The sequence below is a fragment of the Eulemur rufifrons genome, chromosome 15, assembly GCF_041146395.1.
Source record: "Eulemur rufifrons isolate Redbay chromosome 15, OSU_ERuf_1, whole genome shotgun sequence".
NCBI lineage: Eukaryota > Metazoa > Chordata > Mammalia > Primates > Lemuridae > Eulemur > Eulemur rufifrons.
The window spans coordinates 90,610,103-90,623,524 of NC_090997.1; the positions used below are offsets into that span (position 1 = coordinate 90,610,103).

At 37.1% G+C, this 13,422-nt stretch overlaps 1 protein-coding gene across 1 annotated transcript in view; it reads left to right on the top strand.

The window, feature by feature from the left end:
- Positions 1 to 13,422, top strand: part of UTRN (utrophin) — a 478,322-nt gene that overhangs the window by 208,643 nt on the left and 256,257 nt on the right. The window contains exons 46-49 of the mRNA XM_069488656.1: positions 345 to 420; positions 6,301 to 6,515; positions 8,618 to 8,735; positions 12,385 to 12,590. Coding sequence (XP_069344757.1) covers positions 345 to 420; positions 6,301 to 6,515; positions 8,618 to 8,735; positions 12,385 to 12,590 — 615 coding nt within the window. The remainder of the gene's footprint in view (positions 1 to 344; positions 421 to 6,300; positions 6,516 to 8,617; positions 8,736 to 12,384; positions 12,591 to 13,422) is intronic.

Consider the following 13,422-nt stretch of genomic DNA (forward strand, 5'->3'; position numbering starts at 1 on the left):
ATCTTTTTGGGGAGGTCTTCAGTCTCTCAAAACTGCATTTGGTACATGAAACCATTGGAAGCCAGGACTCAGGGAGAAAGTCCAGGGTGGAAGGTAAGAAGATCAAAACACCTACCATGTAGGATGTTGGTATTTGATGCACAGGCAGAGGAAAATAAGCCAGTGAAGGAAACTCAGAAGAGCCAGAGAGGTAGCAATGTCAGTGGGGTGGGCTCTGTGGATAATGAGGGTGTTAAGGGGAAGAAAAGCTGCAGCGTTATTCAGAATAACACCTCTTCTTTTGAAAATATGGTCATCTTTATTTATATAGTATTCTTCTCTTTCTGTTTGGCCTGATGCAATAGATATGCAGAGAAGTGCCTAGCACACCGAAGGAACGCATCCAGGAGCCCTGTTCTGTTTCACAGCCAAGGATTGCTGGTAAGAAACAGTTATTCCTTAACAAAGTTCTTTTTTTAATCAACATAACAAAATTTTATGATTTGAGCATCATATATGAATTAAAAAACATCATACAATTTTATTTACTATTCTACTTTTAATTGTTTGAAAAGAATGTCTTCTTTAAACCCAAGGCATACTTGGCTGCACGGTGTGTGCAATGCATTTGTTCTTGGTAGATGAAGACTGGCATTTCCCTGGACCAGAGTGGCACCAAGGCGTCCACAGGTCCTGCTGAAGGGAAGCGGAGAGGCCAGGCAGGACAAGTACGGACTGACTTTCTGGGTCCATGCGGCTTCTTAGGAAATCAGCTATAACCCGCAACATTGACGTGCACTTGGTTGGCATGTGGAATCACACCTGATAATGACCAGACACAAAAGGTTTAGATATACTTGGAAACAGGGATTTAGAAGAGTTCTCCATCCCAGGAAAGCATTTTACTGACAAGTACTGCTCACTTGGATGTAGAGATAGAAGAGTGTTTTCTCACAATTTGTTTCCTTCTCTCTGTCCAGATTAGATCTCAGGCTGCTGCACAGCCACTGTCCCTACTGCCTTGTGGGCCACCTGAACCATCTTGCCCTGCTCTTCCTCTGCTGTCACCCAGCAAAACTTCAAATGTGGTTAACCTTAACTGCCCACTTACTCGGCTGCTGGTTCTTCTTCCGCTCCTCCCTCCTCCTTCTTTCTCTGCTTCCTATCTTCCTCTGTCCTCCTCTTCCTCTACCCCTTCCACCTCCTCTTTGGTCGTTTTATTTCTCCTCTTCCTCTTCTTTTTCTTCTTTTCCTTATCATTTTCTTCAGGAGTTGGAAAAAGTGATAAGAAACAAGATTCTTTTTTTGTTTTGTTTTCTGAGATTTGCAAGCTTATTGAGGGCCAAGATTGTGTTTTATATTACTTGTATTTCCCAGTAACTTGTACAAGAAATACTTAGGGTTTGATCGGGTTTCTTGATTAATATGCAAAACACTTGAATTGACATTTGAGTGCTGCTACCTTGCAAAAGCAAGCTCAGCCCCATAATCATAGGGAAAGGATTTGATGCATTTTATAAAATAATATTGGGTTATCTTACTTTTTAAACATCATTATGGCAAAGGAGCAGGGAAAATTCGAAGGCATATTTAGAAGTACAAACAGCTGAGAGCAGAACTACACCTTCTGTTAGACTGGCAGTGCATTCTTAACAAGTTCTTCATCCCTGGGGCAGGGCTGAGACCTGAAGCTAATCTCAGTGTGTCATTCTCTTCTTGTACAATGTTTTAATTCAGTTGCTTCTTCATTTTAAAATTATATTTAAAAAATAAAAGCCATTTTAAAGTGAACGATTTAGTGGCATTTAGTACATCCACACTGTTTTGCAACCATTGCTTCTTTCTAGTTCCAAAATATTTCTATCTCTCTAAAGTAAAACCTCTTACTCATTAAGCAGTTTCTCCCCATTCCCTCCTCCTCCCAGCCCCTGGCAACCACCAATCTGCGTTTTGTCTCTATGGATTTATCTATTCTGGATATTTCACATAAATGGAATCACACAATGCTTCTTTCACTTAGCATAATGTTTTTGAGGTTCATCCATGCCAGCTTCTTGCTGATTATACTCATCGCAAAGCTATGACTATGCAGAATAGGCACTCAGTGCTAACAGATAATCCTATAGCACTTTCTTCTGAGTACTCCTTGCCACCCATCTCTAAACTAATGACCTCATCTCATTTTTAAAAGAAAAAAAACCTTTTGTCAGACAAAATCTTCATTTTCCCACCAGAGAATCCATCAAGCTACCTGCATTTGTACACCACATACTCTGCATACTTCCTTCCTCTTCAGAGGGGGAGTTATCCCTTTTCCTTTCTAAGACCAACTTCTCTGGTTGTGCTGTGGATCGCATCTTCTCTTGGCTTTTTACTTATCCTCTTTCTCTCCTACTCTACTGGGTTATTCCCGTTGCCATGCATTTTGATACATGTAGCTCTAGTTTATTCATTGAAATTGCTATGCAGTATTCCATTGCATGGATGTATACTACAATCCTCAGCATTCTTTTCTCTAGCTATGCCTACCAGTCCTTTGACTATAGACATATTTTCAACTTTAGATGATTCAGCCAGTCTTTAGGCCAATAAACTTGGAATCATCGTCCATTCTTCTCTAGATTCATAGCCAATCCACCAACAAGTTGTGTCAGTCCTATGCCCCATCCCAACCACTTCTCTGGTCTTGAACACCCTCGTCTTTCATCTGTATTATTGGAATATTCTCCTAACTCATCATCCTGATTCTATTCTTGCCTTACTGCACTTCCATAATCTGTTCTTCTGATAGCATCCAGAGTGATGCTTTATAAACATAAGTTTGATTGTGTCACTTCTTTGCTCACAATCTTTTAATCACTTCCATCCAAGGAGTTCCAAAGACTTACTATGATCCAGAAGACCATGCTTGATCTGCCTACTTCCTATCTTTCTAATCATATTCCTTACTTCTCCCTTTGTTTATTCTGCTTCAAATACACTGGTCTTCTTGCTGTTTCAAACTTGCCAAGATATATACATTCAGTGTACATTCCACCTCTCTCTGTCTTCTCGCATTGGTTTTACTTCATAACATATGTCCATCTCCTCCACCAGGATGCAAGTCCATGAGGGCAGGCACTTTCCCTTGTACACTCCTACACCTGCAGCATCTAGAACAATGCCTAGCACATATAGGGTCTTTTTTTTTTTTTTTTTTTTCAGACAGAGTCTCCCTTTGATGCCCAGGCTAGAGTAAGTGCTGTGGCGTCAGCCTAGCTCACAGCAACCTCAAACTCCTGGGCTCAAGCAATCCTCCTGCCTCAGCCTCCCGAGTAGCTGGGACTACAGGCATGTGCCACCATGCCCAGCTAATTTTTTCTATATATATTTTTAGTTGGCCAGATACTTTCTTTCTATTTTTAGTAGAGATAGGGTCTCGCTCTTGCTCAGGCTGGTCTCAAACTCCTGACCTCGAGCGATCCACCCGCCTCGGCCTCCCAGAGTGCTAGGATTACAGATGTGAGCCACCGCGCCTGGCCTGTAGGGTAAATATCTAGTGGTGGAATCACTGGGTGGTAGGATATGGGTGCCTTCCACTTCACTAGCAGCTGCTAGAGTGCTGGCTAGACTGCTTGTTCTAGTTCACACTCCCACTGGCTGTGTATGTGGGTTCTCCTTGCTCTACATTGTTACCAGAACCCAACATTTTGTTCTCAGGACCCCTTTACACTTTTAAAAATTATTAACCCCAAAGAGCTTTTGTTTATATGAGTTATATCTATTTATATTTACCTAACTAGAGTGAAATTTCAAAATAATTTGATTATTAATTTGTTTAAAAATAACAATAAATCCATCATGTTAACAAAAATAATATATTTTTATGACATTCTAACATAAGAATCTCTTTCCAAAACAAACAAAAACTTAGGAAAGTGACATTGCTTTACATTTTTCAAGATTTCTTAAATGTCTGGCTTAATAGAACACACCTGGATTCTCATATCTGCTTCAGCAGTTGGTCTCTTGTGACATTAGCTGTTACGTAGCCCTGGGTAAACCACCGCTGTACACTTGGGGGAGAATGAAAAGGCCACTAACTTCTTATGATGATGATAATAGTTTAGGCATCCAGACCCCGTGGAAGGGTCTCCAGGAACCCAGAGCTTCCCAGATGTCACTTTGCTGACTTGTGCCCTGGGGATACAGGGTATTTCATTTTACTTTGTATTTTCTCCATTATCAGTGAAGTAGAACATTTTTTCCCTATTTTTATATTTATTGCCTTTCTTGTTTTCCTCTTACTTGGATTGTCCGTGGACTATTTTTGAGTTTTATAGAAAGTATTTTGGTTACTAATTCTTTGTCTGGACTGTGCATTGCAAACACTGTCTCCCTTAATATTTCCAAGGCTTTTAAATCTTTACTTATGGTGCTTTCTTCAGAATTCTTAAAAACTCATGGTTTATTAATAGCTTCTTTTTTTGTGTTTTGTTTTAGAGCTCCTTCAATGCTCTGGTGTCATAAAAATAGTCTATATTTTTAATAACAATTTTGGTTTTCATATTTAGGTCCTTAACCCACCAAGAATTAATTTACCTATGGTGCATGTGAGATTAAAATCTGCCCCATCATTTCCCTGCTCCAGCCATGGGTCACCACTTTGCCTGCATCATTTATTGAACAGTAAATTCTTCCTCACTGATCTATAATTCAGCCTCTGCCAAGATCAGGTTTCTCTGCCACCTCCACTCTGTGGCTCTTCTCCTCCATTGGTCTGTGCGAATGTCTCAGTCTATAAGGCACTGAGTTAATCATTATTATTAAAATACCTAAATAATATAACTAAATATCTGGGAGGGCATATCCCTCTGCCGAAAATAAAATAAGGTTTTGACTGGTTTTGGTCCTTTTCTCTTCTGTATTAATTTTACAGACAGAAATTTGAATCAATGATTTTGTTAAATCCCACTCAAACCATTGGGATTTTGATTGGAATTGTATTGAATTTAAAGATTGGCTATATCTTTTAGAAAATTATTTAAGCCTCATTTAATATATCCTATGCTAAAGTAGGTTCCAGATGGATTTAATCATTAATTCAATGACCTAATATGTCAAAACCAAAGAAAAACAATTAATCTCCCCTCATTGAAAAACAGAAAACAAAAAGCAAAACAAAACAAACAAAATCAGAGGGAAAGAATACATTTATCAAATATTTGGAGAACATTAGAATTTATAATTTTAAAAGTCCTAGGAAAACAATAGCCCAAGAAAGATTCATGGATTTGATCACCTCAAGTTTGTTGACATCTATATGTTAAAAGAAAAAAATAACACACACATCTACAGAATCCCCAGATAAAAGCATTGTTTTCAACAATATGAAAAGGGCTTGTCATTTCTACATAAAGAATTCATCTAGATTGATAAGGAAGCAGATAAAAAAACAGACAGTTATAAATTATACCATATTTGGTTAACAGGCATGAAAAATATTTACTTTTACCAGTAAGAAAAATAACATAAAATAAAAATAATGGCGAAAGATGTGTATTTATCCATTGAGATAGAATATTGTTGATTTGGATGGAGAATGTTCATCATTTCCACATACTGCCATTGGAAATCTAAATTTCCAGCTTTTAAGGAAAGCAGTTTGACAATGAGTATTAAATGCATACCTTTGTTCATATTTCCTGAGCCACTAATTCTGCTTTGGGAAATCTATGCTAAGGTGTTGATCAGAAGTGTGTAAAATACTCTACACAAAAAGGTATTTCTTGCAAGTTCTTTTTAAATATAAGATTTCAGGAGCAATCCAAACACTCAGCTGAAGGAAAAGGATTAAATAAAAGTTAGTGTATATATGTGTAAGTTATTACATAGGTGATCACAATGATGTTTATTAAAAATGAAATATGCTTGTTTTATAAAGTTAAATGAAAAAGAATAAAAAGTATGAATAAATTTGCTTTATAGTTAAGGCAAAAACATCTTGACAAAATAAAATAATACTCCTAATTTTCTCATGGTTGGTATATATTTTTTTTCGTTTTTCTCAGTATCAGTGTTGTTTACATCTAAGTTACTGCTGTCCCAGAATATTGTGAGTCTCTGTTTAGTTGGATTAATAGCCACCAAAGAAATATAGATATTACAGGCAATTCCACATCCATTTCAGTACGAACAAATGAAAACTTCCTAGAGTTTCTTTTACTTAAACTGAATTGTATTTAAGTACACATAACACCTGTCACATTACACCACCATAATGAAAATGTCCTGTTGATTTGTTTCTATTTTGCTGTTTTTTTTTTTTTTTTTTAATTTCAGCTCATCCTGCTGTCCAAAAGGTGGTGCTAGTATCATCTGCGTCAGATATTCCTGTTCCGTCTCCTCGTACTTCAGAAATTTCAGTTCCTGCTGATCTTGATAAAACTATAACAGAACTAGCCGACTGGCTGGTATTGATCGACCAAATGCTGAAATCCAACATTGTCACTGTCGGGGATGTGGAAGAGATCAATAAGACCGTTTCCCGAATGAAAGTAGGTGCATAGTGCAAAGGCTTAGCATGGCAACGCCACAGCCCAGAGGTAGACAAGATCAAGTTGAATCCCCTTTGTTTATCCTAAACTATGAGAGAATGGGGTATAAAAAATTCTTTACTGTCAGCCATCCCGGGCTAACTCCATAGAGTAAAACTTTTCTCACGTTTATACTGTTATGATAGGATCAGGTTTACTGACGCAAACTGAGGTCTCAGTATATTTTTAAGATCTAAAATTGGTAGCATACAGCCAGGCACGTTAATGTGAATGTAAGCTTGCCTTACATTTAATGCCTATAATGTGATGTAGGATGTTTTCCTAAAGCACCTTTTCAATTTATATTTCATAATGAGATTATTTAATTTCTAACTTTAGAAGCGAGAATCCCCTGACTACAATGAATATTACTGAGTATAATGAACATGCACATTATCATTCATATATCATCTAATGACAATTTCTAAAGTTCTTTTTCCATATTTAGTGCATCCTAGGTTCTTGGCTATATACTGAAAAGAGTATATTAATACTAGGTATAAATTGGGAATCTATGATAAAATAACAGCTTTTGCTAATTTTTCTTAAGTGCTTAATGTGTGCTGTGCATTTTTTAAAGTATTTATATGCATTATCTCATACACTTCTTTAACAATCTTGTGAGGTAGGCACTGCTTTTATCCCCACGTGACTGATAAGCCCAAGCTGGGGCACAGGCACCGAGTGCAAATCAATAGACAAGTTACTGTGGCAAGGCAGAGTCTAGTAAATGCTGTGGGGCAGGTACAAGCAACGTGGGGAGCAGAATGCAGAAGGGATGACTTCTCCAGGGATGGAAAGCAGTGTGGGGCTTTGACATCTGGAGACAAAGTGATGACATTCCTGGTGTAGGGAACAGTGAATAAAGAAATGGGAGGAGACATGAGGGATGTTAGAGCCAACCCTTATGCAATAAAGAAATACAGAGGGAAGCAAGGCAGGCAAGGCAGCTCAAGTTCCCTTTGCGAGGGAGCCTATGAAAGCCCTGTGGACTTTGAGTCTGTAAGCAATTGGCAAACATCTTGCTTTCCATTTCTTCTTCTTTTTAAAATTATGGCTGGGAACTCATGGTAACAGTGCTCTGCTTTAGTAAGACAACTAGGATGGATTGGAGGCAAGAGATGCTTAAATCAAGGAAAAGGGCTCTTCTTGAGTGGCTAAGATGATGCTTTTGCAATTAGCAGAAATAGGAATAGAAGCAACAGTGTGAATGAGGATTTGAACGATTTAGTTTTGGATGTGTTGTGTTGAGGAGTCCTCATGCCTGTAGAAGTAGGTGATCAGCATTCATTGAAATGAGCTCTGGGATTCAGGATCTGAAGTTCTGAGCAATCCATTTAGAAATAATGTTTGAGACTGCAGGAGTAACAAATCTACAAAATTTGCAAATTCATAAAGAGGAAGGGCTGGGAGAGAATCCTTTGCCACTATTTGTACTTATTGTAAATTGTGTTTCTGTTCTTTATGACTATTAGTTCTATATTTAAAATATGCTATTTCCCTGGTATTGTTACCGTTTCTCCCATATGTATCAGTACTGAGAGACACAAACTAGAGCAGCAGTTTTTCATGTCTAACATGATTTAATTTGCAGTTACTCCAAACAGCACTTTTCTGATGTCACCCTCATTCCTATAGATAACGTTAGTTTGTGTTCATATCTGATGCAGAACGGATAGGCACGGCTTCAGCAGCAGCAATGACTGCTAATGTTTTCAGAGCATTTTTTAGTTTTCAGTGGGATTTTCTTAACTTCCTCAGACTTGCTGTAACTGAGCTGTCAGTATTTTATTATTTCTTTTTGTGAAAACTGAAACACAGAAAGGTAAAGCTCCTTGCCTGGTGACCCAGGTGGTAAGAGGAAGAACTGAGATTTGAACCCAGGACCTCTGGGTCCAAATCATGCACTCTTCCTCTGTCATGTTGCTGATGACTCACAGTCCCATAGAGGAGGAAACAGCCATGATAACAACAATTTTGATGTCAGCAAACCTGTTTTGCTTAGTTAGTATTCTTATTGTATAGCTTATTAATTGGCCTTAATAATCATTTCTATTTAACAGATTACAAAGGCGGATTTAGAACAGCGCCATCCTCAGCTGGATTATGTTTTTACGTTGGCACAGAATTTGAAAAATAAAGCTTCCAGTTCAGATGTGAGAACAGCAATCACAGAAAAATGTAAGTTTTTTTAAAGAAATTATGTATCATGCACTTTTCCTGCAAATGGTACCCCCCCCACACACACATTTTCAAAGATTGCTCAACTAGGAAACAATGTTGTTTAATATTTGATACTCTTTATTTAGGAAGAAATCTAGCTTTCCCTTATTTTTTATTTTTTGTGAACATTGTCACAATTTCCTTATGAATTCCTTAAAGCATTAACATTGTTACTTTAGGTAATTACTTAACATTGGGTTTTCTTCTTTTACGTTAGGATTTCTTTTAAAAAAATCAGAAAAACGAAGGTTAGAGAAACCCATAGGAATGCAAATTCATTCTCCTATTATAGTTTATTCACTAATCCCAGGTCTTCCATGTTTTCAAACTCACCTCAGAATTCATGTCACTGGCACAAATTTGGGGATACTTTAGTTAGAAACAAAATAAAACAGGCCGGGCGCGGTGGCTCACGCCTGTAATCCTAGCACTCTGGGAGGCCGAGGCGGGTGGATTGCTCAAGGTCAGGAGTTCGAGACCAGCCTGAGCGAGACCCCGTCTCTACTAAAAAAATAGAAAGACATTATATGGACAACTAAAAATCTATATAGAAAAAATTAGCCGGGCATGGTGGCTCATGCCTGTAGTCCCAGCTACTTGGGAGGCTGAGACAGGAGGATCGCTTGAGCCCAGGAGTTTGAGGTTGCTGTGAGCTAGGCTGACGCCACGGCACTCACTCTAGCCTGGGCAACAAAGTGAGACTCTGTTTCAACAAAAAAAAAAAAAAAAAAAAAAAAAAAAGAAACAAAATAAAACAAAAAAAAAATAAACTTATAAAACAACAGCAAATAAAGATCCCTGTTTGGAGTTTGCATTCTAGCTAAAAAATACCTGTTAAATCTGTGTGGCATACAAAACAAAGTTTAAATTCTCAAGAATGACATCTAGAGACAGTCACAATCTGCTCTCATTGTCTCTTCTCTCACTCCAGCCCTCATCCGCATCTGTAACTATCCTGTACTATGTATATATATTCTCTAAAACATCCTGATATTTCCTACTCTCCTCACCTTTATTCGTGTTATTTCTTTTCCCTCTTGGCCTTTTCTCCCCAGGTGAAAATTCTACTCAGCAGCTAAAATGTCATCCCCTTGTGAAGTCTTTCCTACCCTCTTCTAGTGCCTGGGGAACTGTATTTTCTATATTTAGTTTCTTCTGCGTCCTTTCCCCCCATTACTTCATTGTAGATCTTGTAGCTACTTTAATTCTCTCACCCCTCCATACACTGTGAATACATACTTTCCTGGACCTTGGGCCTTTTACTGTGTAAAACACAAATTAGCTACTTAATAAATATTTGTAGCAAAATATAAATTAGAATAATAAAGTCTAATCTTTCTCAAAGGAAGAAAGTCAACTATTCCCCTTATAGAACATGTGTTTTAATTTAAAAATAAATGTGGTAGTAACAAGAATGCAATAGGATATGAGTTAGCAAAGAACCTTTAATGTCTAATAGTATTGGCTTATTTTTTTACTAAGGAGGCCATTTTCCTTCTTTCTTCCTCTTTTTATTAATTGATCGATTGCTTGTGCCCATTATGGAACTCTGGAGTAATCCCGTTTCCCTTCACATGGCAGGGCAGCATCTCTACTTGAGTGATACCAAACTACTGACAAAGCCATCTCCTGTTTGCTTTTTCTACCATCTGATGTTTGTCCATCACCTCTGTTTGTCCAAAACTCCTTTTAAGGTTTTTTGTTTTAATTACAAGACTTTTCTTCTTCTGAATATCTTTCCTTTCGCATTTAATGCCCTTTCTTTGTTTTCTCTTGATTTTTTTTTTGTGTAGAAGCTACACAGTCTTTATCACTACTCATTACATGAAAAACTGTTCTCAGCTGGAGTGTACTACAATAGTAGCCTGTTTTTAGCACTTACAATGAATAAGATAACTTGCTTATTTTTTATAATAAACCTGTGATATTTACTTTGCTTGATGTCTTTAGATTTATATGTTCAGTGTTGAAGGATTCTATTAGTAATAGAATTGGTCATAAGTACTTTATGTAACTTTTTAACTGACAAGTAGAACATTATGATAGATTTGTCCTCTCTGTAAGTTAAAAACTTAAGCAATTTATTTAAACTGTTAAAAAAGCCAGTGTATAATAGATAATCTCATTGAATAATTTTTTTAGAATTATGACACTTAAGTATAACTTACAGCCTTCTGAACAACCTTAGGTTGATAGTTTTTATGGTTGCTATAACCATATATTATCCCAAGAATTTTACCAGAATGTTCCATTATAACTCAGCTGGAATGCTAGCTTGTAGTTAAGATCTTCTTGAGCCTGGTACTTAGCTACCCTTTCGCCCTTCAGTCTGCCTGGCATCCAAAGCATCTTCTAGCAGTTTGATTTTAACCTCTACCTATTTATTATTAATGGGTTGTGACAGATCTTCACAGTTATTGTTTACTAGTACTTTAGTTCAAGATCATGAACTGCCCCTGAAGTAATTAATAAAAAGTTTAAGTCTCCTTAGGTCTTTCTTTCCTTAACTCCATGTTAAAATTAGAGAAAGGATAGGAGAGGAGAGGAAATACAGAGACAAGAGACAGAAAGTGAGAATGAGAGAAATAGGAGTGGAAAGAAACCACAATAAAAAAGAAGGAGAAGAGTCAATATGGAATTGTTATGATGAAGAGCTGCTGGGTACATAGATCTTCAATCTACTTTACTTTTAGTGTTTCCCTTGAACTTGAACATATAAAAACACTTGCTTTTAGAGAGGTTTTGTGCTACAATAAAACACATGTGAAAAGTGTTCTTAAACAGTTCGTTTTCTTTTAAAATCAAGACTAGCTTAGAGAATCTCCTTTGAGGGTGACAAGTGGCTGTGTCTCTATGTTACAGTTCTGTCATAACACACTGTTGAGATCTACCTTCATCAAACCAAGTTCTTTTTTTTTTTTTTTTTTTTTTTTTGAGACAGAGTCTCACTCTGTTGCCCAGGCTAGAGTGAGTGCCGTGGCGTCAGCCTAGCTCACAGCAACCTCAAACTCCTGGGCTCAAGCGATCCTCCTGCCTCAGCCTCCCGAGTAGCTGGGACTACAGGCATGCACCACCATGCCCGGCTAATTTTTTTCTATATATATTTTTAGCTGTCCATATAATTTCTTTCTATTTTTAGTAGAGATGGGGTCTCGCTCTTGCTCAGGCTGGTCTCGAACTCCTGAGCTCAAACGATCTGCCCACCTCGGCCTCCCAGAGTGCTAGGATTACAGGCGTGAGCCACCGCGCCCGGCCCAAACCAAGTTCTATAAGCACAAAATTAAATGGAAAATTATTTTCTTTATCATTTTTTTTTTTTTTTGCTGTATCAGTTTGTAACAGTGGCTTTTTTTTTTTAATTGTGAGATGTTTTAGGGCATTTAAAATAGAGTTTAATCCAAGACTTTTTTTCCTCAAGAATGGTTTCATAAATATATCAGTTGTATAGTGTGGCTGATGTGTATTAAAATTCCTTTAAAATGTATTTATCAACTTGCCTCTTGTCTCTTTTCTTTTTATATACATATGGTAAATTTGGTATCAGATATTGTTTTCTTTTTCCTGAGACTTACTTTTTGAGATTTATTTTCTGTAATGTTTCCCCCAGTGGAGAAGGTCCAGAACCAATGGGATAGCACCCAGCATGGTGTGGAGTTAAGACAGCAGCAGCTAGAGGACATGATCATCGACAGTCTTCAGTGGGATGACCACAGGGAGGAGACCGAAGAGCTTATGAGAAAATACGAGGCTCGACTCTATATTCTTCAGCAAGCCCGAAGGGATCCACTTACCAAACAAATTTCTGATAACCAAGTAAGAGTCATTAGATACTTTTTGGAAGTATCATTTTGTTGGATATATATTTTTTCCTATCGTTAAGTGTAATTCTTAGGACCCTGTTAGGATGTTTTCTCAAGTTCTTAGAATACATATTGAAATTTATATGAAGAATTTGATCAGGAAGGTTTTTTGAAAACTTTCTGGAGGCATAACAGGTAGGAATGTGCATGTCTGCTAGATTTATAAATCACTGATGCTTTGCAAATGGAACACACCCATGAAGCAGCCTCTAGAAATAGAACATTCTTAGGATTCCAAGAACTCTCTTTTGCCCCTTTCTATGATTACCCTGAAGGTTATTTTTATTTATAAAATTTCCTGAGATTTTCATTTGAGGGCTGCTGTACAGAATAAATCAGGTAATAAGTAAATTTAGTTTCTTTTAATATGTTTATAACCAAACAGTTTTATCAATATCATAATAACTAGTACCTTTTTTGTGATCAGTTTGGTCATAGAGTTGGCACTATTGAACACCTATGGTATTTATAAAGTGCTATTTTAGATTCTCTCCACAATCATAAAAATATTCTTGAATTGGAGGTTATGGTTGTGAAGTTATATTTTGGTGTAACATTTATTTACCCTTCTGATAGCCCAAGATGAAAGTGTGTATTTGTGAAGAAAATAATAGAGAATATGTAGGAGACAAAATCTAAAACATGAAATATGTTTTTATTCTCCACAAACATAGACTTTCTGTGGTTACAATTTAAAAACAAGTGGCCATGTGTACTAGTTGCTGGATCATTCTCTGTGTTTATGATACCCACTGGTTATTGTCACCAAATGACTCAAAAGAAGT